General features: G+C 33.9%; 1 protein-coding gene across 9 annotated transcripts in view; it reads right to left on the minus strand.

The window, feature by feature from the left end:
- Window positions 1-27,519, minus strand: part of LOC145293258 (uncharacterized) — a 554,756-nt gene that overhangs the window by 128,351 nt on the left and 398,886 nt on the right. For 3 of the 9 annotated variants that reach the window (XM_080139847.1, XM_080139851.1, XM_080139846.1), the window contains exon 4: window positions 19,543-19,572. The exons of the other annotated variants lie outside the window; for them this stretch is intronic. In XM_080139847.1, coding sequence (XP_079995973.1) covers window positions 19,543-19,572 — 30 coding nt within the window. The remainder of the gene's footprint in view (window positions 1-19,542; window positions 19,573-27,519) is intronic. 9 annotated transcript variants of the gene reach the window in all.

The following is a 27,519-nucleotide window of genomic DNA, read 5'->3' on the forward strand; positions in this document are numbered from 1 at the left end:
GATACTAACTTGGAAATTTCTACGACTTGGCGAGGTACATACAGCGAGCGTTGTAGCCTACCCAAATGGTCACCCATTTTTACTGGCCAGGCTCAACGTTACTTTACTTCGGTGATCTGGCGAGGTCCTGTGTGTCAACGTGATTGTGCCATATATATATATATATATATATATATATATATATATATATATATAAGAACCCCGGGATACGATGTATGAAAGATACGTTTTTTTTTTCCAGGTTACGATGTTGAATAATGATGTTTTTCCAATCCCTGGTTACGGTATTTGCACTGCCTTACGGTGTTATTTATAATGTCATTTGATTAGACACATGTGTATTATATACTACTGTATTTTGCTCCTATTTTGGGGCGCTTTTACACTATTAAGACGAAATTTCAGAAATCGTAACACTGAATTTCACATGAAAATAATGATATCTACATATTCCTCGTATTTTTACGATGAGCATATCCAAAAATTCCGAAAATCGATAAGGTAGAAAATTATTTATTAAAGAAAATAAGAATCAGAATTTGATGAAAAAGACACAGGAAAGTTACAAAAGGAGGTAATTTTTCTTTTGATCTAAACAAGATGGCTGTAATTTCTCACCTGCTAACACGATTAAAGTGTTTTTTATTAATAGTTCAGTAATATTCAGGTAATTTCGACTGCATCATTTGGGAGCTACCATTTTTAATTTATTAGAATTGAAAAAAAAAAAAAAAAATCAGTAGAAACCATTGTTTTTTTTTTGTTTTTTTTATCTGAAAACTCCATTTATCGACTACAAAATTTCGATTTCGTCCTAACAGTGTAGAACTTCTACACTGTAGAAGTGCCCTAATTTTTAATGCTGTATTCCGGGGTTCTACTATATTATATATATATATATATATATATATATATATATATATATATATATATATATAAAGGTCTAGTGTGTATGTGTGTGTATATATATATATATATATATATATAAAGGTCTAGTGTGTGTGTGTATATGTATATATACATATATATACACACACACACTAGACCTATATATATATATATATATATATATATATATATATATATATATATATATACACATACACACTAGACTTTTTACTCCGTTAAAAACAAGCAAAAATTATAGCCCGTTGACTTAATTATCTATGCCAAATTGATAGTTGAATATGGTTATGTGTTTTGCTAATTTGTGCATTAAACACTAATCCCTATTAATCTTTAATTGTGCATCGAACGGATACCATAATACTTAGTTCGCTGCTCCTTATAATAACAAAGGTCAAAAAAATTTCAGACATATTGTGTGTGTGTGTGTGTGTGTGTGTGTGCGCGCGCGCACACGCGTATGCATGCAAGAAGCGTAAAAATACACAGCCACATACAAAATATACACGCACACAAAACAGAGACACAATGATAATAAAAAAAATCCTATAAACACTTTTTTATTATTTCATTTTTCAATTTTCTTTACCTGGCTCTAGGCCAGGATATTTTTTTTTTTTTTTTTGCAGACTTCCAGAGTGCCCCTTCTTGTGGAGCTGGACCCCCCCCCTCCATTAAAAACGACCTCGTGTCACATTTGCTTTCGTAGGGAAGCAAATAAATACCTTCTTACCAGCCACGCACGTTTACACTTTGAAAACGACCTAATATTACCAAGAAACACGAAATCGTATGTAAAGCTAGTGGTGGGGGGAGAGAGGCGTCTAACTGGACCGACCCCGGACGGACAGAAAAGAAACTCCTAACCATCTTTAAAAATGAGCATCTTTGCGTCAGATTATTTTAAAATTTAGAAATTAAAACAGTGGAAAAGTTCAAATGATCATTTTCTTTTATCGCAAAAAATAAATAAATAAATAAATAAAATAAATAAAAGTGCGCACGTGCATGTGAACGTAGAAGATGGGCGATAGAATTTAAGCGACGATTCAAGCAAGTCAGAAACAATGTTAATGTATATACATTACAGGCTCGATTCTAACATTCGCGCCTAGTCCTCGAACATTTCAATAAAATATATTTAGACAGGGATAGATTGACACACAGATGGGTAGAATGTGTACACACTGAATAAATACGAAAGAGTGGGGGTGGGGGTTAGGAAGTGATGGTTAATTTCTATTTCAGACGCTTAAATTGTTTAGAGTGAAATGGATTTTGGTATAACTCCCGAACAACGTATTTTTACGCGTACCATTTTTTTTTTTTTGTAAAAATAAGCAAATAAACTAACATCCACCGTACACGCGAATAGAAAAGAAAACTAGATCGAATATATTCGCTATATTAGGAATTATTCGAGGAAGGAGTTAGCTAAAGAATTATATAGCTCATCTCTATAAACAAGTAGATAAAGGAGATTATGTAAAGAAAGCCGACCACTCTTTCATAATTTTCTAAAGATGGAGACTATATTTTCCCGATCTACGATTGGCACTTGCTAATTTTTATCTATTTTTATTTTTTACTGAAACAATTTCAAATGTCTCTCTCTCACATGTATATATGTTTTATTTTTTATTACCGTATTTTTCTTAACAGAAAAATACGGTAATAAAAATAAAACGCATATTTGCTCTACAACAGTATTGAGCACTTTCTTAAGGTTTATTATTAATTACCATTTCTACTATACACACACACACACACACACACACATATATATATATATATTACACGCATCAAGTACGCTTGAAAGCTAAATTACAACGTAATTTTACGAAAATAAAATATTTTACTGGTTTGAAATTTATAATTTAAATATATTTCGGAGTCAACCACCGCCCTCAGTATTTTTCTTCTTCTTCTTTCTTGCCACGTAAAGTTGGATAAAGAAAAGTCAGTAGTAAAGATTCGCGCGTTTTCTCTCAGCGGTTGTATTTTGAAATGTCGGGAACGGTGCGGTGCGTTGGCTACGCGAGAGTAAGGTCAGGGGTGTGAGTTCCGTTATAGAAACGTTGATTTAATTTGAAAATGCGCATCGTGCGCATTGAAAAGCCAAATTACAAAGCAATTTTACGAAAATAAACAAATATATATGTGTGTGTGTGTGTGTGTGTGTGTGTGTGTGTGTGTGTGTGTCACTCTAAATATGTGATATCTTTTGGCTCGGAGCAAAATATAGCATATAGATCCTGATATACTTCAGTTTTTCGATGCTTTTTTTTGTTCTTACATATGCATAACCATCAAGGCCCAGAAGCCACTCGAGGATAAGAGTTAAGAGTGTCAATTGAACAATATAGTAATCGTTAGTAATGGAAATTCGGTAAATTTGTTAACTTAAATGGAACGGCTTATCAAGAACTTGTTTACATTGGACTTGAAGACAACCATATTGTAGTCAGCTGGAAAGCAGGGAAACGGAAAGTGAAATAGAACTCTTTCTAGACAGATGCAATTTGTCCTAATCCAGTGATGGAATTTGACTGTCCCACCCTAAAATCAACTTCGTGTGGAAACAAGTGAATACTAATCGAGACAAGAATACAGTACATATATAGTTCTGCTTAGTGTGTGACTACTGTATACTCTATAAGCCTTATCCTCGAGTGGCTTCCAGACCTTGATAAGTGGTGACTATTATGTAAAAAAAAAAAAAAAAAAAGTCAGTGAGAGTGGAGCTGCCGACTGTCAACGCAATAGTTGTAGGTTCAATCCACATCTAGCTAAAGGTGCTAATCTACCCGCACTGATGAGTTGTGATACAACGAAACGGTACTGTATGTGACTACACACACACACACACACACACACACACACACACACACTTTATTTGTTTTTACATCAGCAGTAATGTGTTGCTACACAGTAATGAGCATTTTTCGGCCACCTAGTTTTTAGTAACACATCACTACTTATGTAAAAACAAATAAAACTTTGCTGTACTTCAGTATTGAGCACTCTGGTAATAACCTCCGTTATACTTCATTGGTTACGTTACCTCGGGAAAATAACAACCTGGATATATATATATATATATATATATATATATATATATATATATATATATATATATAATGAGAGAGACAGAAAGAGAGAGAGAGAGAGGGGGGGTTAAAAAGGCGGCGTGGTAACTATTTCTTTTTTTTTTAGTTGCAAATTTGGCAACTATCGGTTATTTTGAATTCAGCCTGGTCTGGCAATTCATCATAAAGAGACTGACACTCGAGCAGCGTTTGCAAATTGGAAATGGAACGATCAATTTACTGAAACATTTGATGGAACGAATAATTTCATGAAATGAACCTGTCAACTGGCGACTTTTTTCGTGCGATTTAATCTCATTAGATTATTTTCGTTAAGGATATGTAAAGCCCATGTCTACACTGATAAACCAAACATAATAAACCACTTGGAAGCCAACATCCGACGCGCTATTGCCGAAATACTGCTAAATTTAATGCGTAGAGTTTGTGAAAATTGGATCCCTACATTATGCTATATGCACAGGGCTATATCCCCGAAATTGTATTAATCTTTGAAATGCACATATTCGTATGAAAGAAATATTTTTCTGTGATTTATTTTAATTTGAAGTTCACTTCTGAAACAAAAATAAAAAATAAAAAACAATTGAAAATAATCAAATTTCCTCGGGTGTATTTATGTGGGTGACGGGGCTATGTTGTTATTCTAACCTAACCTGGTCCTGGATATGACCTTAAACTATATCCAGTGGTGAGGCCCCAGGTGGAGCCACTCTTTAATTGCCATTGCTCCCAATACCACTCTGACCCAGAGTGGTAGTACCTGTTAGGGTCCCAACTATGGGTTAAATAGAAACCGACTTGAAAACAACAAATATAGTCCATTAAAATTTTTTTCTTCAAAATCTTTGGATTCGGCATTAAATAACCCGAAAGAGTTGATATGCTGTAAAACAAAAACAACCAACCAACTAACCTAACCCACGTGGAAGATTGGTGCAACTACCTTTAGTTGATGAATTACTTAAAAAAGTAAAAATGATAGCACAAAAACATGCGCGCTTGCATGTGCTTAAAGTGGCTCAGTGGTTTGGTTAGCGTCAAACATGCGTGCTTGCGTGTACAGAAATGTCCATTACTGATAAAATAAGGAATTACATTGTTTAATATCAAAACTACTTGCTTGCGGCAGAAATATGCGCGCTTACGCGTACAGAAATGGTCACCTCTGATAACATAAAGAATTACACGTATCTGTAAACAGATTTTTCTTTAGTCTTGTTCTTCAATGTCTTCGTGTCTTTATCGAAAGATGAAAGTAGAAAAAAAAAGTTTTAGCTTAAAAAAAAAAAAAAAAAAAAAATATGCCTTCCTCACTAGGTGGCCAGAAAGTGGGAGCTCATTTTAATTGAAATTTTATAGAAAATTGATCAACCACTTAAAAAAAAAAAAGTATTTTTTTTATATCATGAAAACTATTTCTTTGCGATGGAAACGGTCAGCAGATTCGTTTTTAGCACAACGAAATATACAAAAAAAATTTTTTTTCGTCTTCTTGGGCGAAAGTGAAAATGTTACCCTTTTTTTTGTATTTCGTTTATTTTATATATATATATATATATATATATATATATATATATATATATATATATATAATCTTTCGGGGTTTTTTTTTCATATAAAAGGTTTGTTGAATTTTATTCTTTGATTAGTTTCGATTGTGTTGGCGCATGCGCAATTACAAAAAAAAAAAAAAAAAATAAATAAATAAAATAAAACGGAACGAAATTGAAATTTCCGTTCCATTTTCAAAACACCCCCAAAACAGCGCTCTCGACAAGTTTTACTCATTTTTTTTTTAACTTTTTAACTTGAAGTTTTCTACTGTGTTTAGACAACTGCTTTATTTTATAGATGTTTATCTTCTTTCATAATTTAATTTACCGTCTTTCGACAAAATTGTTAAGTCGCGTACACATGACTTATTTTTTTCAACTTATTAAACCTTTTGACGTTTTTAAAACTTAATTTTCCGATTTTTATTGATATTTATTCAGTTAAACAATGAAATGACCATCGTACCATCATCCCGCAAAAGAAGAGAGAGAGAGAGAGAGAGAGAGAGAGAGAGAGAGAGAGAGAGAGAGAGAGAGAGAGAGACGGCAGACGCTCCCGCCCCCTTTACAGTGTGAGATGCATTGCTGTTTAATATAGAGGGCGGGTGAGCGGGATGGGGGTTCACTTAGTACTGATTTTGATACCCAGATACCCCGAGCGTCTAACATGAGGTAACAACAAGCATCTACTTAAAATAGATGCGTTGTTATCCCACATTCCATGTTTTATACAGAGAGAGAGAGAGAGAGAGAGAGAGAGAGAGAGAGAGAGAGAGAGAGAGAGAGAGAGACTACGCTATTATTACATACAAAAGTATCCTAAGTATTTGAATTTTTCAGATTACGGAAACGGTCACAAGTAAATACAATAAATAAATAAATAAATAAATAAAAATTTAAAATAATAAATAAATAAAAAACAATCCGAATCATCACGATACTACCTGGCCTCCTGACCAGGATCAAATATAATATCTGTTTTGTTTTGTATTTACTTTCTTCGCCATGTCGGCAAAGTTAGACACAAGGTCTCGTTTTGATAGTTAGGACTAGGGGTGGGGGGTCCGGTTCCTCAGAAAGGGGCATTCTGGGTTAGAACAAAATTTTTTGAATTGCTTCAGTCTAGATGCATTCCTTTATCACTGACCGAGGAAAAGAAAGACGAACTGCACCAGTGCACCAACATCACTGCAGTGCACTGCAGTATCAGAGAGGTGTGCCGGTGGCCCAGTGGTTAGCGACACAGACTGACAACCTGGATGTGCATAGTTCGAATCCAGGTTGTTCGACAGAAACACTTTCATTTTTAGGGGCGTTGGCAACGTTCAAGCGGTTCTGTAAGTACCTGATATCTTTTTAGAAAGTATTCTAACTAAAAAGATACCGGGGAAACGAATGCCAACAGCAGCAACTAGTATCAGAGAACAGATATCACACTTTTCTTCCAAAGATCGTAGGTAGACACTCTCCAAGGCATTACGCCCTCCTTTGGTATGTTATGGCGAATCAACCGAGACACCCTGTAAAGGAAATGCCGGCGGAGGATAATTTTGCTCCCATCCAATGTTTACTGTTTGTGTGCGTAGGGGTTGGTGAGAGGGTGTCTTTCTCACTACTATAAACCGACCTCGTGTTCAACTTTGCTGCAATATTGGAATTGAAACTGTACGATTATCCAAATAACGGTAAAATAAACTACTGTTCCGTCTGCCTGCTTCCCTCCGAACTACAACTTGGATGTCTTCAAGTCTAATGTTAACAAATTCCTAATGAACCGCCCCCTTAAGTAAACACTTCATCAAATCTCCACACTAACGTAATGTACTTGCAATAACCCTTATCCCTGAGTGGCTTCCGGGCCTTGATAAGTGGTGATCACTGTAAAAAAAAAAAAAAAAAAAAAAATACAACCTTCATTCTAAAACAATCAAAAACGTACAAGTTAAAAGAAAATTATTGTGCATGTCGTACCGGATAATTTCGACATTAATTTGAAGTAAATTATCATGACTTATTGTTGGCGATGATGATGGTGCTGACGGATAAAAAAAAAGAGCGTGGGGGGGGGAACGATCGCAAATAATCAGAGATTAAATAGCAAACATCTTAGCATAGGAAAAGATTAAAAGAAAGGTCGTTTAGCGTTCACGGTTTAAGTTTTATTATACTTTTAACTTCCCATTTTTGCTACTACTACTACTACTACTTAAAAAACGACCCTGGTGTCTAACTGTCCCGTGGGGGGAGGCATTGTAAATAGACACTATTACTATTTATTTATTTTTGATTAAAAACATTTAACAGTAGAAAATATATGAATTCACTCGGTCCTTCTTTCCACGGATCATTATCATCATCCTTCTTGCCTTGGATCATCATCAACAACACTTTTATCTTTATTTATTTTTATTTAGAGTCTAGGTGTGCTACCCTCTCCCAATCCCCGTAAGGAAGTCCCAAAAAGGGTGAAAAAAACAAAAAACAAACAAAAAAAAAAACTTCTTTCTACAATGGTTATATTCATCAGCTAGAGAAATGCGAGAGGCAAAGACAAGGGAAGGGGAGCAAAGGAAAGGGTCGAGTGGGGAGAGCTACTATGAATGTATGTGAGAGAGAGAGAGAGAGAGAGAGAGAGAGAGAGAGAGAGAGAGAGAGAGAGAGAAGGTGTGTGTGTGTGTGTGTGGGGGGGGGGGGGGGCTATCTGAACTTAACTCGCCTTTTCGTGGAGAAAGAACGAAATAGCAGATTTTTCGTTGACCTCAAAATCTACACCAAATCTATAAATAGAGCTAAATCTCCCCCACCCGGTCTCTTTCAATACGCGATAGAAGTGCGTGTGTGTTTCAGAAAAAAAAAAAAAGCTTTAGGTAAATAATAATATATATATATATATATATATATATAAAAAGTAAATTACACACAAACAAGATATAAACTTAAGACGGACAAATTATTTTTAAATAAAACCTTTCAACTTAGGGGTTAAAAATAATGAATAATAAAAGAAGAAAAGAAAAAAAAGAAAAAAACAGAAAGGTATTTTCTGTGTAAGGAAGAACAAGACGTGTAAAAAAAAATCTGAAATTAAAAAATCACACGTTCATGCGTGATTTTTAAAATAGAAAATTTTTTTAGAGAGAAAATAATTAAAATAAAGGGTTTTTAAATATACTTATTTTTCGCAAATAGTATAGAAATTTATAACAGTTAAATATGAGGAGACGCTGACATCGCACGCATCGTTTTAAAAGTTTTGCAATTTCTATATTAAAAAAAATTGTATTAAAATACGTAAAATATGTAAAAAAAAAAAAAAGAAGTTATTTAAATATTGAATTTTATCAAATTTAAAATCAATATATATAATAGGAAATTATTACTATTAAAGTGTCATGATTTTTAAAAGGAAATAGGAAATAAGTAAAAAAAAAAAAAAAAAGAAAAAAAAAAAAAACACACACACACAGCAACAAAAACGTTTTGTTTATACTCTTGTGGTCTACTTGCGTTATTATTATTATTTTTTTAATAAATAGTAGGCTACCCTACCGGTGTTGTTGCTCAATCGCAAAATTCGATTAAATCTTTCAATTCTAAGAAATTTTAATTAAACAAGAAAAGAAGGCAGACCTCTGCACGAAAGTGCCCACCCCCTAAAAGTGTGTTTTATACTCTTTTATTTATTTATTTTAACTTTTTTTCCGACGATTATCATAGATTAGAGACTTACGTATCATATTAGTAGAAAAAAAAGAAGAAAATTTTTAAGTTGGGGTTCACTTTCTCGTTATAACGTTCTAATTCATTGCTACTTGATTACTGTCCATTTCTTTACCAACATGTCACGTGATTAGAACGTTATAATGTATATGAAGCGCCTATATATATATATATATATATATATGTGTGTGTGTGTGTTGTTTATTTTGGTTTTAGCGATACTTTTGAATGAATTCAATTATTTACGAAAGCGCATTTTTACCTAAATGCGAGCTGGGAATAATTTTCCCTTTAATCAATTTGGTACCCCCACATGGGGAGCGGTATTTTAAAAATCTAATTATCCACTGATGAGTCGAAGACGACGAAACACGTGTCAGTGGATAAGATAATTACATTTTAAAAATAATTATATATATATATATAGTAAATATGAAGAATCTTTCCACCCTCGAAAAATCCTTTAAAATTACCATTTTACAAAGTTTTCGGAGGCGATGAAAACGAAAATAACGTTTAAAATTACGGCAAATGAGTAGTTTTCAAGATATGAAGAAATGTTAGTTTAAAAAAAGCGGGGATCATTTTTCTATAGTAATTTAAGGTAAAAGGAGCACCTACTTTATGGCCACCTTTTTTTTATTGGGGGTGGGGCTTTCTTTCCACCCTAGGAAAATCCTTTAAATTTGTCAGTAACACTTAAAATTCCACGAAACAAGCAGTTTCCAAGATATGAAAAAAAGGCACCCAATTTATGTCCACCTTTGGGGGGGGGGGCTGCCGGTTTATGTTTTTCATGGGGGGGTATTCAATTATAGAACTTGTATACTTTTTTAACAGGTGTTTCTTAATTTTAACGTAAGTAACGCACCGACATTAATCGAGCAAAAGGACCGTTGAATATTTCACAAAAATTCTGTTTACATTTGGTGGGCCGGGGGGAGGGGGGGAGGGTGTTGTACACAATTGTACACAATTACTACGGATAAATAGAATTAAACGTAATAGTAAAATGAAACTAATGTAATAAGAAACCATAAAAAATGAATTAATTCATGAACGTTGTTTTTTTTTTGTTTTTTTTTGGCACTTTTGCATGACAGTGACATATTAGCAATAGAGACGAGTTATCGACACCTGTGAAATTTTTTCATTGTTTTTTTGTTTTGTTTTTTTTTTCAATGAGTGATTTTCATTGACACCTTTTTGGAATATACTGTTTTTGCACAGTTACAAGGGATAGAGTTCCCTTATTTGTTCAAAAAACCCTTCCAAGGGATTTTGTTTACACGAACTTTTAGAAAGATACGAATTATCGACTGCTTTTCGGCTGATATACGCCCTTTATCGGCTGTTCTTGAAACTAAAATACACACATTCGCCTCATGTCCCTGTCATACAGAAGTGCTGTTTTTTTTTAAAGGAATATGTAAATTAGTTTACTTTATCAAATCGCTTCGCTCGCATATCCATGACTGAGTATATTAAATTCGTTGTAATAATTTTTAAATAGAAAAAGTAGATTTTTAATATCAATGTCAGAGGGGAAAAGAAAAAAAATAAAACAAAAAAAAACAAACAAAAAAAACAATTTTATAGGTATATAGATAAAATAGTTGATGCTTAGAGATGCGACAAATCAATTTATTAAATATGCTAAGTAAAAACAATATTACTTACTGAATTGTGTCGAAAATAGTAATATATCTAAAAATTAAGAAAATTAATTGAGTAGAAAGTTTTTTACGCAAAACTAGGGGAAATTTGCATTTTCTTTATATGTTTTAGAATAGACCGTGAAGATTGCAGAAACAGAACATAACTCAGAAAGCATATTTTAGATTACATGGTCATTGCGACAAACATGTTTAGCTGATATCGAAATACTTCTTTTTTATTTACTAAAAGTACAATAGCAGTTGTTCTACTAGATGAATTTTCGTAATTTTTAACATATTACTATTCTCGACAGGACAATTCGGTAACTAATCTTGTTTTTGCTTAAAAGGACATACATATATTAAAAAAAAAAAAACTCGATCCGTCGCCTCTCTTTTATAAGCCCTCAAAAGTTATGAGCAACTTAAATATTGACAGAGTAAAATAATCCGCGTTCAGTCATGTTGATTATAGACAAAATGTTAGGACATATCCAGATTGGAAGGAAACAGGAATCAAATATTTGGAAAGAATCTAAGATAACTAATTTAATGCACTGAATCATAGGGTAAAATGCAGAAGCCAAATATTCGGCCCTTACCCACTTCCGGTTTGGCTATGTTGTTACTTCCTGTTCATAAACGACATTACTGAAAACTTTATGGCAAATTAAAGTGCTTAAAACTTCTCTTTTAAATATTGTTTTTAACACAAATAGATCACACATTATTAGGTAAACTAAAATATACTGTTTTGACTAATTTTCGAATTTTATTTCCTTTAAAATTTATGTTCTTAATAATAACAATTAGGTTAAATAGAAAATATCCACTTTAACATGGTTGCCATATCCGAAATCGGAAATTTCGAACCAGTAATCCCATTTAAAAAAAAAAAAAAAAAAATTTTATGCGGTAAATGTGTAGTTTAGCGGCGTAAATTATTTGACAAACAAAAATTTATAAAAATAATTTTTATATATATATAAAACACATTATTAGACCCAAAGGCTTAAATAAAACCAGAAAAATTTCATTTTATTATTTTTTTCATCATCTTTTTTTTTTATTATACTAAATGTATGACAATCGAAGCCGTTTGACCTTTCTAAGATTTGATAGGTTGGCCTTTTTTAGGCCAAATTTGGCCCATTTTTTTTTTTTTTAACGCTCTTTCATTACAAAAAATATGGCGGGCAAAAAGCATAGTTCATTGTCAAACCTTAGAAAAGCCATCACAGCCAGAGGGGGGGGGGGAAAGAACTCCGAGCGCACTATTTTACCCATGAAATACAAACCGTGAACGAGCGGGATTCGTTAACACATTCACTTTAAATGCCTAGGCTCTACAGGTCATGTATTTTGGTTTTCACACGCAAATCAAACTACGTTCCAACCGGTTGATTACCCTATTTTTGCAAAGAAGTGGTCACAATTTGTGTTAAATAACTTCTTATTAATAATAAATAAATGAATAAATAAATAAATACATAAACATCTAGGCTCTTCTGGACATTCATAAACAAATAAAGACTAAAAATGTGGCAAAAATACATTTAAAACCGCTTGTGCTACCCCCCCCATACACACCTTGAAAAATTCTGGCAAAATTTAAAAAAAGCACACACACTTTGCAACACACTGTGTTAAAGAAATCGAATATATATATATATATATATATATATATATATATATATATATATATATATATATATATATATATATATATATATATATATATAAAAAATTTTCTAATAAGACATTCGTAATCTTCGAGTTAAGATACGGAGATCACTATGGAGTAGATATTTTCTATTTAACTAAATATTATATTACAGAAAAAGGAATATTCCTCAGACTGAATTTTAGCTTTAGTATAAGTTTTAAGAGCACACACACACACACAGCAACGCCCAACAAACATAGTCTTAGAGAAAGAGAGGAAAAGAAAATAGCAATTGAGGGCACACTAGAAAGAAAAGAAAAAAAACAACAAAAAAAACTACTAGCCATAATTTATTTCATAAAACCATTATATCAAGAAATTATATTTCGTGCTAAACGTTTATTTTCTTTATGTATAAAATTATCTTGCAATAAAAAAATGTTTTAAAATTAGACTAGAGTTACATAATCATTAATCAGAAGGGACCTTTTCTCGCTATACACCGGCAAGACTTCCGCTAAACAGAAAACGGAAGTCACAATGAAACAAGTTTATTTAACTTAATATTTCGTTTAAGTAAAAATGAATAATAATAATAATAAAAAATGGTACTTATTTAGAGTTATACTTGATTAAAATAAATAAAAAAAACGTCACGGACCAAAGATATATACCAAAATTCACGTAAATTAATCAAATAGATTTTTTTTTTTTTGTCAATTAAAATCCAATTTTACGATTTTTAGCGATTAAAAAGTTTTGCTTATTTTAAATAAAAACAAAATCTCAGTAGTGGAATTTAATTGTCGCATTTTGGGAAAATAAATAAATAAATAAAAATAAATATATAAATAAAAACATGGCCGCCCCTGATCGACCCTAGCTTCCTTACAAAATTTAATTTTGTAAATTAAAAAAAAAAAATACTTCATCAATTTATGTGATTTGGGAAATACGACATCTTCACTCCGTGACGAGTATGTATACCAACGGTTTCTGTATTCTTTATTATTTATTTATTTTTTTAACTAAGTATAATTCTAAATCTATATATCTGTAAAAGTGAAAGTGTCTGTCCGTGTCTCTGTGTGTATGTCTGTCCGTGTACATTTCCCGGCGCAATAACTGTCTATTTTCAGTCTACAGACTCGAAATTTGATATACAGGGTATTGAGATTTGGGAAAATCTTTGCAATCCGTTTTCGGCCAGAAATTTGGCTGTTAAGGGATCAAAGTTCAACGACTTCACGTTTGAGAACTCTATCAAACTTATCGGCCGATTTGGGGTATAAGTACTTGAAATTTTAAACATAGGTTCCTTGGACATGGATCTCACTTAATAACTTAATTTTACCCCAAAAACAGTAAATATTAAGGGGTCATAATAGGGGTCAAAGTTAAAAAAAATCGACCGCTTCGGTCTACCAAATTACTCAGACAATTTCTGGTCTAAACATTTGAAATTTTACATAAAGGGTATTCAGATATAGGCCAAGTTTTTTAATCGGTTTGGGCCGAAAATTTGAGCTACCAATATATAAATGTATGTTTGCATGTTTGCCTAAAACTTTCGACAGAGGTGACGGATTTTTACAAGATCAGTATCGTTTTGAAGCTCGACTGTTCAAACGACAAATACCGAAAAATTGGCTTAAAACATTTATTTTTTTCACCCTCAACTGGGCACTTTTCTACAGGGAGGGGGGGTCGCTTTTTTCGCCGATATTTTCGAAAGTCATCCCCTCTTTTCGATTTCCTAGCCTTAATTTAAACCTACGTTACTTCCGGTTTGGCGGTGGTCGTAACAGCAAAGACGTCACGTTTTTTTTTAATGTTCTTTTCCCCCTTCACGGTACAAGTTTGAGTCTGCCTTCCAACTACTACTTTTTTTTATTTTTGCTAACACACACCTCCAAACACCTGGGCAACGCCGGGAACCCATGCTAGTAGTATATATAAAAAGGACATGAGTCCGGATTCGGGATCATAATTTCTGTTTTATTAAAATATATGTGCTTCTATATTATAATAACGAAAAAATATTGAATTTTAAGCAAAAGAATTGGTACCTACGTAAGGTCTCGAATAGTAACATATAAAACAATTACGAAAAACGATAGGGTAAAACATTAATTATTCGCATAAAAAAACATTCGTCAAATCTAGCGATTTTGTTTCAAAATCTCCTGATTTCAATTGGAGAGTTAAAAGGGGAAGTAATTAGATTTCCAATTTCTCGGAAAAGTAATTTCGAAAAGTTTGAAAACAGTTATATATATATAAAAAAAAGAAAGTTATTTAAAAAAATAAATCACAAATTATGTATATATGTTATGTTTATTTTTTTTTCTCAATAAATTTGGCTTGATATAAATGATTTCAACTTAGTTACTTCTTTTTCTTAATCACGTGACCAAAAAAGTCCGCCTCAGCATGTAACCTCGAACTATTAACCTTATAGGAACTGTTTTTAACGAATAATTATTTTCCTACATTATCGTTTTCCGTAATTTTTGGATATGTTATTTACGACATGATAATGACATAAGTATCATTAGTTTTACTTGAAATTCAATATTTTTTTCGTTATTATAATATAGAAGCACCCAATTATATTATTGCCCCCACTCTCTTCCTCAATTATTATTATTATTATTATTATTTTTAAATATAATGGTTTTATGAAATAATAGTTTCTAAATAATTTTGAGCAGCATTATTTGGGATTCCCATAACGCAAATATTAATCTGAAATAGTTGCATGCAGAGGTTTTTTTTTTTTTTTTTTTTTTACATAGGCATCACCACATTATCAAGGCCAAGAGGCCACTCAAGGATAAGGGTTAAAGGGTGTACAGTAGAAATTGGTCAATATAGTAATCATTAGTAATGAAAATTTGGTAAATTTGATAACTTATCATCAAGAACTTATTAACTTTAGACTTGAACACAACCATATTGTAGTCAGCCGGAAAGCAGGAAAACGGAAGACAATTCCACAGGCGTGCAGTTCTAAGAAAGAAGCTTTGTTCATGGAATCTACGTTTAGGTTTAGGCACAGATAAAGAGTGGGGGAAATTATTGATAGTGTTTACAGCTAGACGAGTGTTTCTTGTGAAAGTTTGGTGAGGGGGGACCATAGATTGAAGCTCAGTCGAACACTTTCCATGAAAATAACGATACAACAGAGACAAACTCGCAACATCTCTTCTGTGAGATAGAGGTTGCAAGGAAGAGAAAAGGACATCTCCTACGAGGCTACGGTCTATTTTGAACTCTATCAAGGCAGGACAAGTCTTTTCTAGCAGCTCCTTCCCAGATGTGGCAACAGTATTCCATCCTTGGACGTACCTGGCTCTTATATAGATAGAGAATAGCATCAGCAGTGAGATATCTACCGGATCGATAGAAAGATCCCACCATTTTTCCAGCGGCCTTGGCAACAGATTTGATATACGTGTTCCATTTAAGATCAGGAGTAATGGTCAAGCCCAGAAGCTTGTCAAAACTTGAGGCCTCCTGAAGACGAGAGCCATTCATTTTAATTGATGACAAATGTGGATTAGAATGTTGATGATGTAAAGAGAGAAGCTTGGTTTTAGATGCATTAAAAGTAACCAGCCACTCCTTTCCCCATTGTACTACGTGCTCAAGATCAGAGGAGAGAGAATTGGAGAGAACTTGGTCGTTTACTGTCTTAGATGTGCTACCATAAATGGTAGTGTCGTCAGCATAAATGTCTACAAATGATGTAAGGATATGATTTGGAAGATCATTAATGTAGATCAGGAAAAGAGTTGGGCCCAGGATGGATCCGTGGGGGACACCGGCATTAATACTGTGAGCTTCTGATTTTTGCCCCTCAACTACTACTCTTATGAACCTATCAGAAAGAAATGATTTAATAATTGAGAAGACTTTTCCAGCTATACCATAGCTAGCTATCTTATGAAGTAAACCTTTATGCCATACCCTATCAAAGGCTTTAGATATGTCAAGAGCAATTGCCCTAGAAAGATTGCCACCGTCGAGAGATTTGCTAATCCTATGCGATATAACTGTAAGGACATCTGCTGTAGATCTAGCAGAACGGAAACCATATTGAGTGTCACTAAGAAGGTTATTTTTGTTGAGATGGTTGATTACTTCTGTATTTAACACAGATTCTAGCAACTTACTCATGACGCACAGGAGACTTATTGGCCTGTACTGAGAGGGGGATGAGCGATCACCTGAATTCTTAAATACAGGGCATACTGATGAGATTTTCCAAGGAGATGGGAAACTATTCTCCTTAAGACAACGTTTAAACAGTTTTGTAAGTATGGGCGCTAGTTCAGGTTGAAGTTTTTTGAGTACTATAATTGGAATACCGTCAGGGCCAGTTGCTTTACTCGAATCAAGGTTTTTGATTAGCTTTGCAACATCACGTACAGATATACGTATATCACATAGCGTGTTTTCTGATACAGGAGGAAATATTGGGGGTTGGCGGTCTTGGTCACAAAGGGTAGAATTAGCTGCAAAGTTCTTGACAAAGAGTTTGGCTTTGTCTGATGCTGACGAGATTACCTCAGGTCCATTGATAATAGTTGGGATGGAGCACACGCTTCTGTTCAGGATTCTGTTTGCTATTTGCCAAAACTGGTGGGAACCAAGCCGCTGCTCAGCTACTTTGGACTTAACAGATTGAGCATACAACTCTCTTGCGTTCCTTATTACTTTCTTACAATGGTTGCTGGCAGTCCTGAAAACGGCTTTAGTTTCCATACATCTATTACGTTTGAAGCAGTGGAAAAAGTGATTACTGTGCGCAATGGCAGCAGCACATTCTGGAGAGAACCATGGCTGGCTGTTAGGTTTTTGCTAAAACTTTTTAGAGGGTATGAAATGGTCAATACCTACAATTAACCATTCAGTCAGGTCTAATACTATAGAGGACACATCCTTTTTAAACATGGAATGCAGAGGTAGATCAGATATAAATGTACAGAAGCTATCCCAGTCAGCCTTAGTGTATCGATATACTGTACGATGAAGAGGTACGTCTGGAGACTTATTACATTTCATTTTTATCTTAATTGATACAACAGAGTGGTCGGAAGATCCAAGAGGCGACAGAACAGAAACTGAACATAGTTCAGGGCAAGTTGTGAGAAAAAGGTCTAGTAGGCTCGCATACTGGCCGTCATTATCGGGCACACGGGTAGGTTCCTGAACAATCTGAGTGAGGTCATAGGCAATGGAGAAATCATGACAGAACCTCCCCTCATCATCGGTCTTGTTTGAGTGGGTCAACCATTCGACGTTGTGAACATTGAAGTCTCCACATACGTGAATGTTAGCTGAAGGATAAGTAGAAAGGACTTGGTCAATTTTCTCAGATATGCTTTGAAAGATAGTAACTCCGCTGTTGTGGGGGCGATAGAGAGTAAATATAAATGCAGTAGTGTGAGCTAAAGCAACCCGGAAGCACATATAGGGTAAGTTAGGATCTTCCCTGGAGATGTCCCTCCCACATGGAAAGCTATCTTTAATATAGGCACATATTCCATGCCCATGGCGATCTTGGGGGTCAGATTTAGAAGTTAAGTTAGAGTATCCTGTAATTGCAAACTCATCTAGGGAAATAGCCTGTCCAATGCCAGTTTCACTTAAAAATAAAAGGTCTGGTTTAGTCTCCTGTAATTGGGTTTCAACCTCTGGAAGGTTAGAACGAAGACCCCTGATGTTGGAGAAGGAGACATGGTAGTAGGGGTCTACGTTGGAAGTTGGAGAACCGGGTTTAATCGTGTATTTTTTCTTGAAACTTGTCATGATGAAATTTTGGAATTTGTGGACTAGGTCGTCAGATTTACTTAGAGCAGGACAGAGAGGGGAAACTAAGAGAGAAAAAGAAACAAAGAATTTTTTTTTTTTTTTTTTTTGTAGCACATAAGGTAAAGCCGTAACAATTACCCACTAGTATGGCATCGAGAGGCCCCACCAGAAGCTACTGCATGGTCCAGATTCCATTTACCAAATGGCAATACAGCAGCCCCAGTACTTTGCACCTGCTGATAGGACAGCCTCCTTAGTGGTTAATCCAAGGTTCGGGTCCCTGACTATCAGGCGGATAACGTCAGCCCAGACAAAACGTTTACCTCCAGCACCCTTACTAGTGACATGGCTACAAGGATAGACATAGAAACAGAAAATTTCGACCAACTCTGCCAACTGTTCGCGCAAAATACTGCCAACCTAGAAAACAGCTTTTTCTTCTCCCTTTGTCAGAAAAATCACTCATTAAAAAATGAGGACTGAGAGACAAATAAGAAGAAGCGAGAGTAACAGGAGCTGCCGATAACGCATCCACAATGCGTTTTCTACTCTCCATTAAAAAAAAAAAAAAAAAAACTATTAAGTATTGTACTTAATAAAAGTCCAACAGACGTGTTTAAGGGAAAGTATGGTGATAGATTCCCCTCTCACGAACTAAAAATGAGTACAATTAGGTAATCTATTTTTGCAATCAACTCAAAAGGTTTCAAAAGCAAGAAAATTAAAATTGGAATTATGGATTTCAGAATCCCGAATTGTTTTATTTGTCATTGCAATCAAACACGAATTTGACTCCCGGATAATTCACGAAACAGATTTTTTTCCCTGGACACCTCTTAATAATTTTCCCAAAAAATAAAACTTCTTAGAATTCAATACAATGCCGCCATAGACTCACAATATATATATTTTTTTTAATTCAAAAGAATTTTTTTTTAAGATTATAAAGCGAATGGCTAATGGTTTGAACAGATCATTATTGTTGTTAATGGATGAAAAATAGCAAACGGTGAAATAGTAAAAAATATTTTTTCTCAAGCAAATATTAAAAATTTCAAAAGAAAAACTTTTGGATTAGATGAAATTATAAAAATTAGTTCTCATACCCCCACCTTGGCTTTCAACCGAGGATTTTTCTGAAAATAGAGAAGATAATATAGAACAAGAGCTAAGCTTCATTTTTGTTAGTAACAATGTTACTTGAAAATACTAAAATAAAGGTGCTTGTGCAGAGTAGTAAATTGTGAAACAAACGCACTTCAAGTGAAAAAACACCTAGACGTATTTACGTGTAATGTCAAAATTAGTATAAATTCCAAAAATTGTGAAAAATTATATATCCAGTAGAAAAATAAAAGTAAACAGAGTTTATCGATTTATAGAGTTTTATCGTATACTTTAAATGTGGAAGGGTTCTTAAAATCCAATGGAGGTAATTGCAATCGGCCATTTTGACCAAAACTGACCCCCCCCCCTGTTTTCAAATATAATTCGTCATTTCAAAAATACAAAATGTCGGACCGTTATTGTGAAGGATTTTTTTTTTGTTTTTATAAAAAAAACTAGATTTATATTCTTCTTGCTATATATATATATTTTTTTTTTGGGGGGGGGGGGAACTTATACTAATTTCGACATGACACGGAAGTGCGTAATAATGTTTTCACCCGAAATGCGTTTATTTATTTGAAAATCCACTATTCTGCAGAAGCACCAAAATGATATATCACCATGAAAAAGAGATACTGGTAGTGGTGCACTTATTCAACCCTGCTGAAATAATAACGCTATTATTTAGAAAGCCATTCTTAACATAGGGAGAGGAGGATGTTTTGTAACTATTCTGTACTTTCACCTAACAATTTAATAATAAAAAGCAGATCTCGTAAACTTTAATTTAACTTGAAAATACTATTTATTAAAAAAAAAAAATAAATAAATAAAAATAATAGCGCGGTTCAATAAGTACATAAGCATCGAAAAAGAATTGCTATATTTATTAAAGACACAAAGAATAACTTAATTATTTATCAGCTGTTTAGTTTGTTCGAGTAAGTGCAATAATATCAGATGACGTCAAAACTCGACAATACTATTTTATTGGCCCCATGGAGGGTTTGTTCATAACAATGATGGATACATCCCCGACAATCAGTCCAACAGTGACTTTGTTGCTGTCAAGCTGAGGTATGGTATGGTTCGGTTCGGTTCAGTCCACCTTCACAGGCGTTACCTTCACTTTGAGAAAGAGTTAGTGTATTGCTTATCGCCTGGGGCGTACCTATTGAGGAATATCAGCAGGGTTGCTCAGTCATTTTAAATTTTTTTTTTTTTTTTGCTGGCTAGAGTTCACTTTAATTTGTGCGCTGGCTTTTCAAAACGGCACCTGACCTCGTGTCAAATCTCCTGCAGTAGAAGTAAATAAGCCTAGTAATCTATTGGTCTCCTGGCAAAGTGTAGTATCTGTTCTCAGAAGAGGAGAGATCGTTCTTCTTGACTGGCAAACTATTTTTTTTTTTTGTCACATCCAAAACACTTCTTTTGGAGGAATTGAATACATCCCTCATAAAATACCGACTTTGTATCTAACTTTGCCCTCGTGGAGAGGCAAGTAAATAGGAACAATACGTTAGATATGGTCTTTCATGACGCATTTGAACAAATGATAGCAAGTGTAAAAACAATGGACATGCAAGTTTATGCTCACTTAAATGATTCCGACAACGATTCTCATCTTGGTTGATATATTCACAACGTTCTGGTTGATATAAACGCCGACTTTCATCAGGTGCAGGAGTTCAAAATTGGCAATCATAATGTCGAACTCAGGAACCTCAACAAAATTTCGAACTGAGCCCTTTATTTAGTTTACATTGGCCCATGGCATAACGATTAATAGCATTATTTAACAATCGGTTCTAAGTGATTGTCTGCTGGAAGTTGAAGATCAATATTTCTACTTGATCATGGGATCCTTACCTGCTTTCGTGGATTCAATAAATAGTTCACTTTGAAATTCCGTCAACGAATTGACCTCAAATTCGGCTAAAAGGTCCCCACGTTTGAAAAGCATGCATCTGAAGAAACTCAGAGGTTACATCGACCAAAACAACGTGAAAATAACAACCAAAAGGAGAATATTAGTTTGAATAATCCAAACCATAAATCCTTATCTCAAAAATCACAAAATAATAATATGCAATGTTTTTGTTTGTTTTTTTGTTTTTACAGGGGAATTACCACTTATCAAGGCTCGTAAGCCACTTGAGGATAAAGGTCAACAAGTGTATGGTGGTCATTGAGACAACAGCATGGAAATTGTTAGTGGTGGAAATTATATAAAATTTGACTATATAAGAGGCAGGCTCAATAAGAACTTGAAGACGACCATGTTGTAGTCAGCTGGAAAGCAGGCCAGCAGAACAAAGTTCCACGTGGAGGCAGTTCTAGGAAATAAGCTTTGTTCATAGAATCTGCGTTTAGATTGAGGTGTAGATAGAGAATGGGGAAATTGTTGATAGTTGTAGTTAGACGAGTTTTATTTTTATTTTTTTTTGTGAAAGTTTGGCAAGGGGGAGATGACCATAGATTGAAGTTCAGACAAGCATTTGCCACGAAAATAGCGATAGAGCAGAAGCAGGCTCCAAATGTCCTTTTAAATAGTCATTATCAATGTTTATGGATGCGGCAGAGTATCATTATACAATTGTAGTCTTGGAAGTAAAAACAGCGGTTCAGATAGCATGGCTGAGAGTCACATATGCTGAATGGAATAAGGCCGGATACTAGGAGACAGCATTCATTAGATGCTGATAACTCCTCTTAACATCCATAAAACAGAACCCTACAAGGACAGTACTATTTATAAGTGTTTTTTTTTTTCAAGTCTTTTCCAATTTAATAAAATTTTCATCATTAATTCAATAACTTATACAGCATAATCACATTGAAACATTAGTTCTCATTAAATCATTGACGTTAAGCAACATGGAGTCTGGCCAGCACCAGATGAGTGACCGTTTAGGAATGCAAGGCGCTGTATGTGATCTTCCTATAAACAGGGATATGCATGCAGGTGAGGACTCACTTATGTATTTCATATCCCTTGGAAATTTCCTCCATTGGAAAAAGCCAGCATAGCTGACCCAGGGCTAAAACCACACAAGCTATTTATTACCGGTTAATGAATTATATATTTTAAGCAATAAATTTCAAATTTAACATTGTAGCTTTGAGTTGCAATTTTATGGAATATTAGTTTAGGCCAGATTAACACATCTATAAAAATGATACGTTGTTACTGTTAAAAATAACTTGTATCAGACATTTTAATTTTATTCGGTCTTTCGGGCTATAATCAAGAATTAAAACATGAAATATGTGAAAAGAAGAAATTCTTGTAGACCTTTTTGTTACCAATCTGTTTTTGAGGAATTGGACTCTCACCTAAGACAAAAAAAAAAAAGGAAAAAAAAAAAAAAATCGAACTTTTATCTAACTGTTCTCGTAGGCAGGTCAATAAATTGGGGGATTTTGAACGGGAGTTTGGGGGGGGGGGCAACGAGGTAATAAGGCTTGGGGGATTCCCGGCGTACTATTGAAAGCTTTCCTTTTAATCCAATCTGAACTGGCTTTGCAAATAGTAGTACTGAGTTGAACAATATCTGTAAGGATAAAAACTGGATTGCAAATGGATAGCCCCTTCCCCAATTCTGGTGTAGCAAAAGCGAGGGTGCAAAGTAAAAAAAGAAAACGATTCTTACATTGAGAGAGAGAGAGAGAGAGAGAGAGAGAGAGAGAGAGAGAGAGAGAGAGAGAGAGCAAATAAAATTTCCAAAATAAAATGGCTGAAAGGCAACGAATCGCTGAACCCTTATTTTCAAACTAGAATGAGAATGATGATGTCCAATCCAAAGATCACATCTACAACACGAGCTAAACACACAATTACTGCTTTTTCTTACCTCCCACCAATTTTCTTATCTTTGCTTTTGCTGGGAATGAGGTATCCTACTGGATACCAGAAATTCACCCGGAATTTTAGAGACTAATCCAGAAACCTTTTTTTCAGGATTCTAAACGTATCTTTAAGCACAATTATTATTATTATTTATTTATTTTTTTTTTTATCTCTCTTGCACTTTGTTCAGCAGGTATGCTTATCAGGTAGTTTTTATTTTTATTTTTAAAATTCTTTTTCATGAATTGGGAAGCTTCTAGGATTACTGAAATGAGGACACCGTGTGTGTGTGTGTGTGTGTGTGTGTGTGTGTGTGTGTAATTGAGTGTATAAAGCTGTTACTATGTTCAGTAGTCCATGACTGTTTTGTATTGTTTGTTGAGAACCTTGCAACCAAGACTAGATCTAGATTGTCCATAAAAAATCTGTTTAGTCGTGTTGCAACTGATAAGGGTTTGTGCTACAAGCTGATTCTTTAACTGATGACTGTGATTGGGTCATCACTTAAATAGTTAATACTAGTAGGTGCTTGGCTCCCAGGGCAACTCTTTCTGATTGGTTGAAGTATAATCACTTTTGAAATTTTCTGATCATTCCATATGTAACTGTATGTGCGATATATATATACTAGCAGGATTTGTTAACCAGCTCTGCCTGGTGGAAACCTGTCCTCTCCCTCACAAAAAAGTAAACTACTGTTGTTGTTGGTGGCCACTGCTGTCCCTGAACAATTGTGGACACTGGCGGCTGTGGCCGAAATGAATTAATAATCTGGCTTTCATTGGCGATTAATGTTGGTTTGGGGCGATAACCTGCAGGTACTGTTTGAATTAAAAAAAAAAAAAGCAATTAAGAGAATGTGTAAATCAGTATGAATTAATAAAATTACGAAAAATGGTCCATTAGAATTAATAATGGAAAGTAAAAACAGAAGTTTTAGAAGTTAATGATTGTCACTGTATATGAACTGCTTAGATTGATCGAAATCAGTAGTAGCAGTCTTAGCTGTTTTCCTTTGTTGTTCAAGTCTTCACCTTTTCAAATCCTCCACCAATAGTAGTTAATTCCAGTTTTATGTCGTCCTTTTTGTAAACAAAACAATTAAGACTTTTTTCATTTTACTTCTTGTATTGCCATGTTAACAAAAAACGGCTTTTGGAATAGACACCACCAACGTCTATCTTAAGAACGGCGTTCGGAATAAACACCCCTAACATCCCCATGCAGGACTCTATGGAAAAACTTATCTTTAGTTGACCTTTGACAACTAAATATTTTCATTTACTAGCCAAATAGAAAAGTTACTAGCCAAACTCACATGCTTTTTAGAATATGACATGTTTTTTTTAAATAAGTATAATTCTAAATATACAACAAATTTTATGTTGATACTTAAAGGTATAAACATTCTAATTTCTTTAGATATTTTTTAAACAGCCTTTGTTTAAAAAAGAAAAAAAAAAGAGTACAGTGTTCTATTAAACATTTATTTAAATAATTTAACTTTGTTCGTTTTATTAAAAAAAAAAAAAAAAAAGAAGTTTATTAAGATATTTTTCACTCAGTAGCGAACTTTGGAAGATTGTCGGTGAAACAAACACAATCGCCAAAAGATAAGCGTTTCATTATTTCTAGAGTCGCCACTTTGAAAAATCACTCACAAATGTGACTGTTTCACTCGCAATGTAGAGCCCTGCCATGTAAAGAACGGCTTTCAGAGTAGACAACACCCCTTTTAACCGTGATAATCATTGTCAGCATACCTACCTGCAAATACTAAAAAAATACATTGAGGGGGGGGGGATGCCCATAGTAGAGAAGTAGATTTGTTTATCGCACATGCATACAAACCTGGCACCAGTGAATTACAGTGCATAATACAGGTCTTTATATATCTATAAGTACTTGTCTCCACAAAATTTTGAATGAGATTTTTTTAATCAGCATATCCGAAAGTCGTCATTCTAAAGAACATTGTGGAGGTGGAACTAATGTAAAGATTTATCCCCCCACTCCTAAAAAAAGTTAACGTATGCGCAATTTCGAGAATCGGTTCGGAAAAGAAAATTAAATAAAATACTGCACAGAATTCAAAATTGGTGAAAGCACAATTATATAACAAATAAACGTTTCCGTATGCAATGAAATTCATGTTAAAACTGTTGCGAAATCTAATCGTTAACCGGAATAGTAAATGCAAAAAAAGAAAAGAAAACGTTTTCTTTTCAGTGCAGGTTTTTTAGTGCATTTTGTACATGTACATTCCCAAACCATTGCTGTGTTTACATTTGTTTTAGTGTTCTGGACGTGCAAGCAAAGACGGAAAAGTCGTTATGTATATAAAAGTTTTTTTTTTTTTTACTTGTGCATTTTATTCCAGTAAATAAGTAATTGTCTGTTTATGAGCGGTTAATATGTTTGCATTTTTTTCTTTTTTAGCGCTAGTATCTCATGAGGAGAGCGACGCCATTTTTGTAAACTTTTAGAAGTGTTTGTTTATTTAGGAATTAGTTTTATTCTGGAATATGAGAATGGCAGGTCTCAGCCAATCAGAAAGAGCAGAACATGGGTATTATTTAGAATTTGGGAATCGGAAAGAATATGTTACGTCTATGTTTGTTTTTAGCCAGTTACAGAGGGTGTAATCATACTATAGTTGAAAAATGTAGAATTGGATCCGGTGACAACTAGTAGCAATGAGCGCACTAAATATTAAAAGAGAAAAATAGGAAGTTCTTCCTCTGTAGATGTGGCGATTGTGATGGTGTTGCTCATTGGATGCAATGTAACATTTTATTGTCACAAATGAATGTGCCAGAAATGGTGGTCGTAAGCTACATAAGATAGTGGCTACCAGGATAGATGTATTGAATTTGTATATGGCATCTTTTGTTGCAAACCTACGATACTTTGGTATAAAGAGAAATTTCTGCAAGCAAAATATATATGGAAATCTTGGAAATTTTTCAACCTTTAAAACTATATGAAAACAAAGAAAGCAACAAAAAAAAAAAAAAATATTTTAATTTAAATTTCTTCTTTGTAAGTTAATTTCTTGCAATCACTGCATTAATTTGCTTCCTAGAATCCGCACTAGTCTATATATTAATATAATAGCGCGTGTTGTTTTGTGCGTCACGCTTACATCTTTTTTCTTCAGAGTGACTGCTGTTTCATTGTTATGCCCTATTTCTTGTAATAAATAATCTTACCAAGAATTCTTCATAAGTTTTGATTTCGGTTTTGATTATATCTGATGGCACTCAAGTCATCTATTTTTTTTTCTAAATAATTTTACCAAGAATGCTTCATAAGTTTTGGTTTTGGTTAAAGCTGAAGCAACTCAAGTTTTTATATATATATATATATATATATATATATATATATATATATATATATACACACACACACTATTTCTTTTTCTTTATAAGTTTTGGTTTCAATTCAAGTTGATACACCTAATTCACATGGATATATTGTTTTATATTTGTGAAATCATAAGCTTATAATATATAAGAATCGGTAAAGAATTTACTATAAAAATTCATACAAAATTTGCATAACTTAAAATATCATGTTTAAACATATTTTACGCCGGGCTATGCCAGGCGTTCCTGCTAGCTTAGATAAATACTTTTGCAGTTTTAGCAAAAGAGCTACAATAATATCAGGGCATCTCCATTTACACTGAACATCGACAGAATGCCAACATCAATATATTACATATGAAAGAGTCCGCTGTGGAATTTCCACAGGTCCCACTAGTCTTAATATTATTACTATAGTGATGATTAGTTGTTTACCATGAAATGCCGTTTCAGGGAGAATATATATATATATATATATATATATATATATATATATATATATATATATATATATTAAATAATATATTTCCACAGTCAAACAACGTTGAAGCTCACATGGCCGGTGATGAAGATAGAGCTGCTGTTTATATGGCCGACCTGACACTTGAGATTTTTTTTTTCTCCTCTCTGGAGCTAAATAAAGAGACTAAACTATACCCCCCTTCTCTTCTTCGTGCAAACCTGGAAGTTCTCAAGCGGAGAATTATTACCGGACGGTAGGCTGTTACCCAAGACATGTTGCAGCATGTTTGGGA

This window comes from Euprymna scolopes, chromosome 14 (genome assembly GCF_053919585.1).
Source record: "Euprymna scolopes isolate OS-2025 chromosome 14, ASM5391958v1, whole genome shotgun sequence".
Lineage (NCBI taxonomy): Eukaryota > Metazoa > Mollusca > Cephalopoda > Sepiida > Sepiolidae > Euprymna > Euprymna scolopes.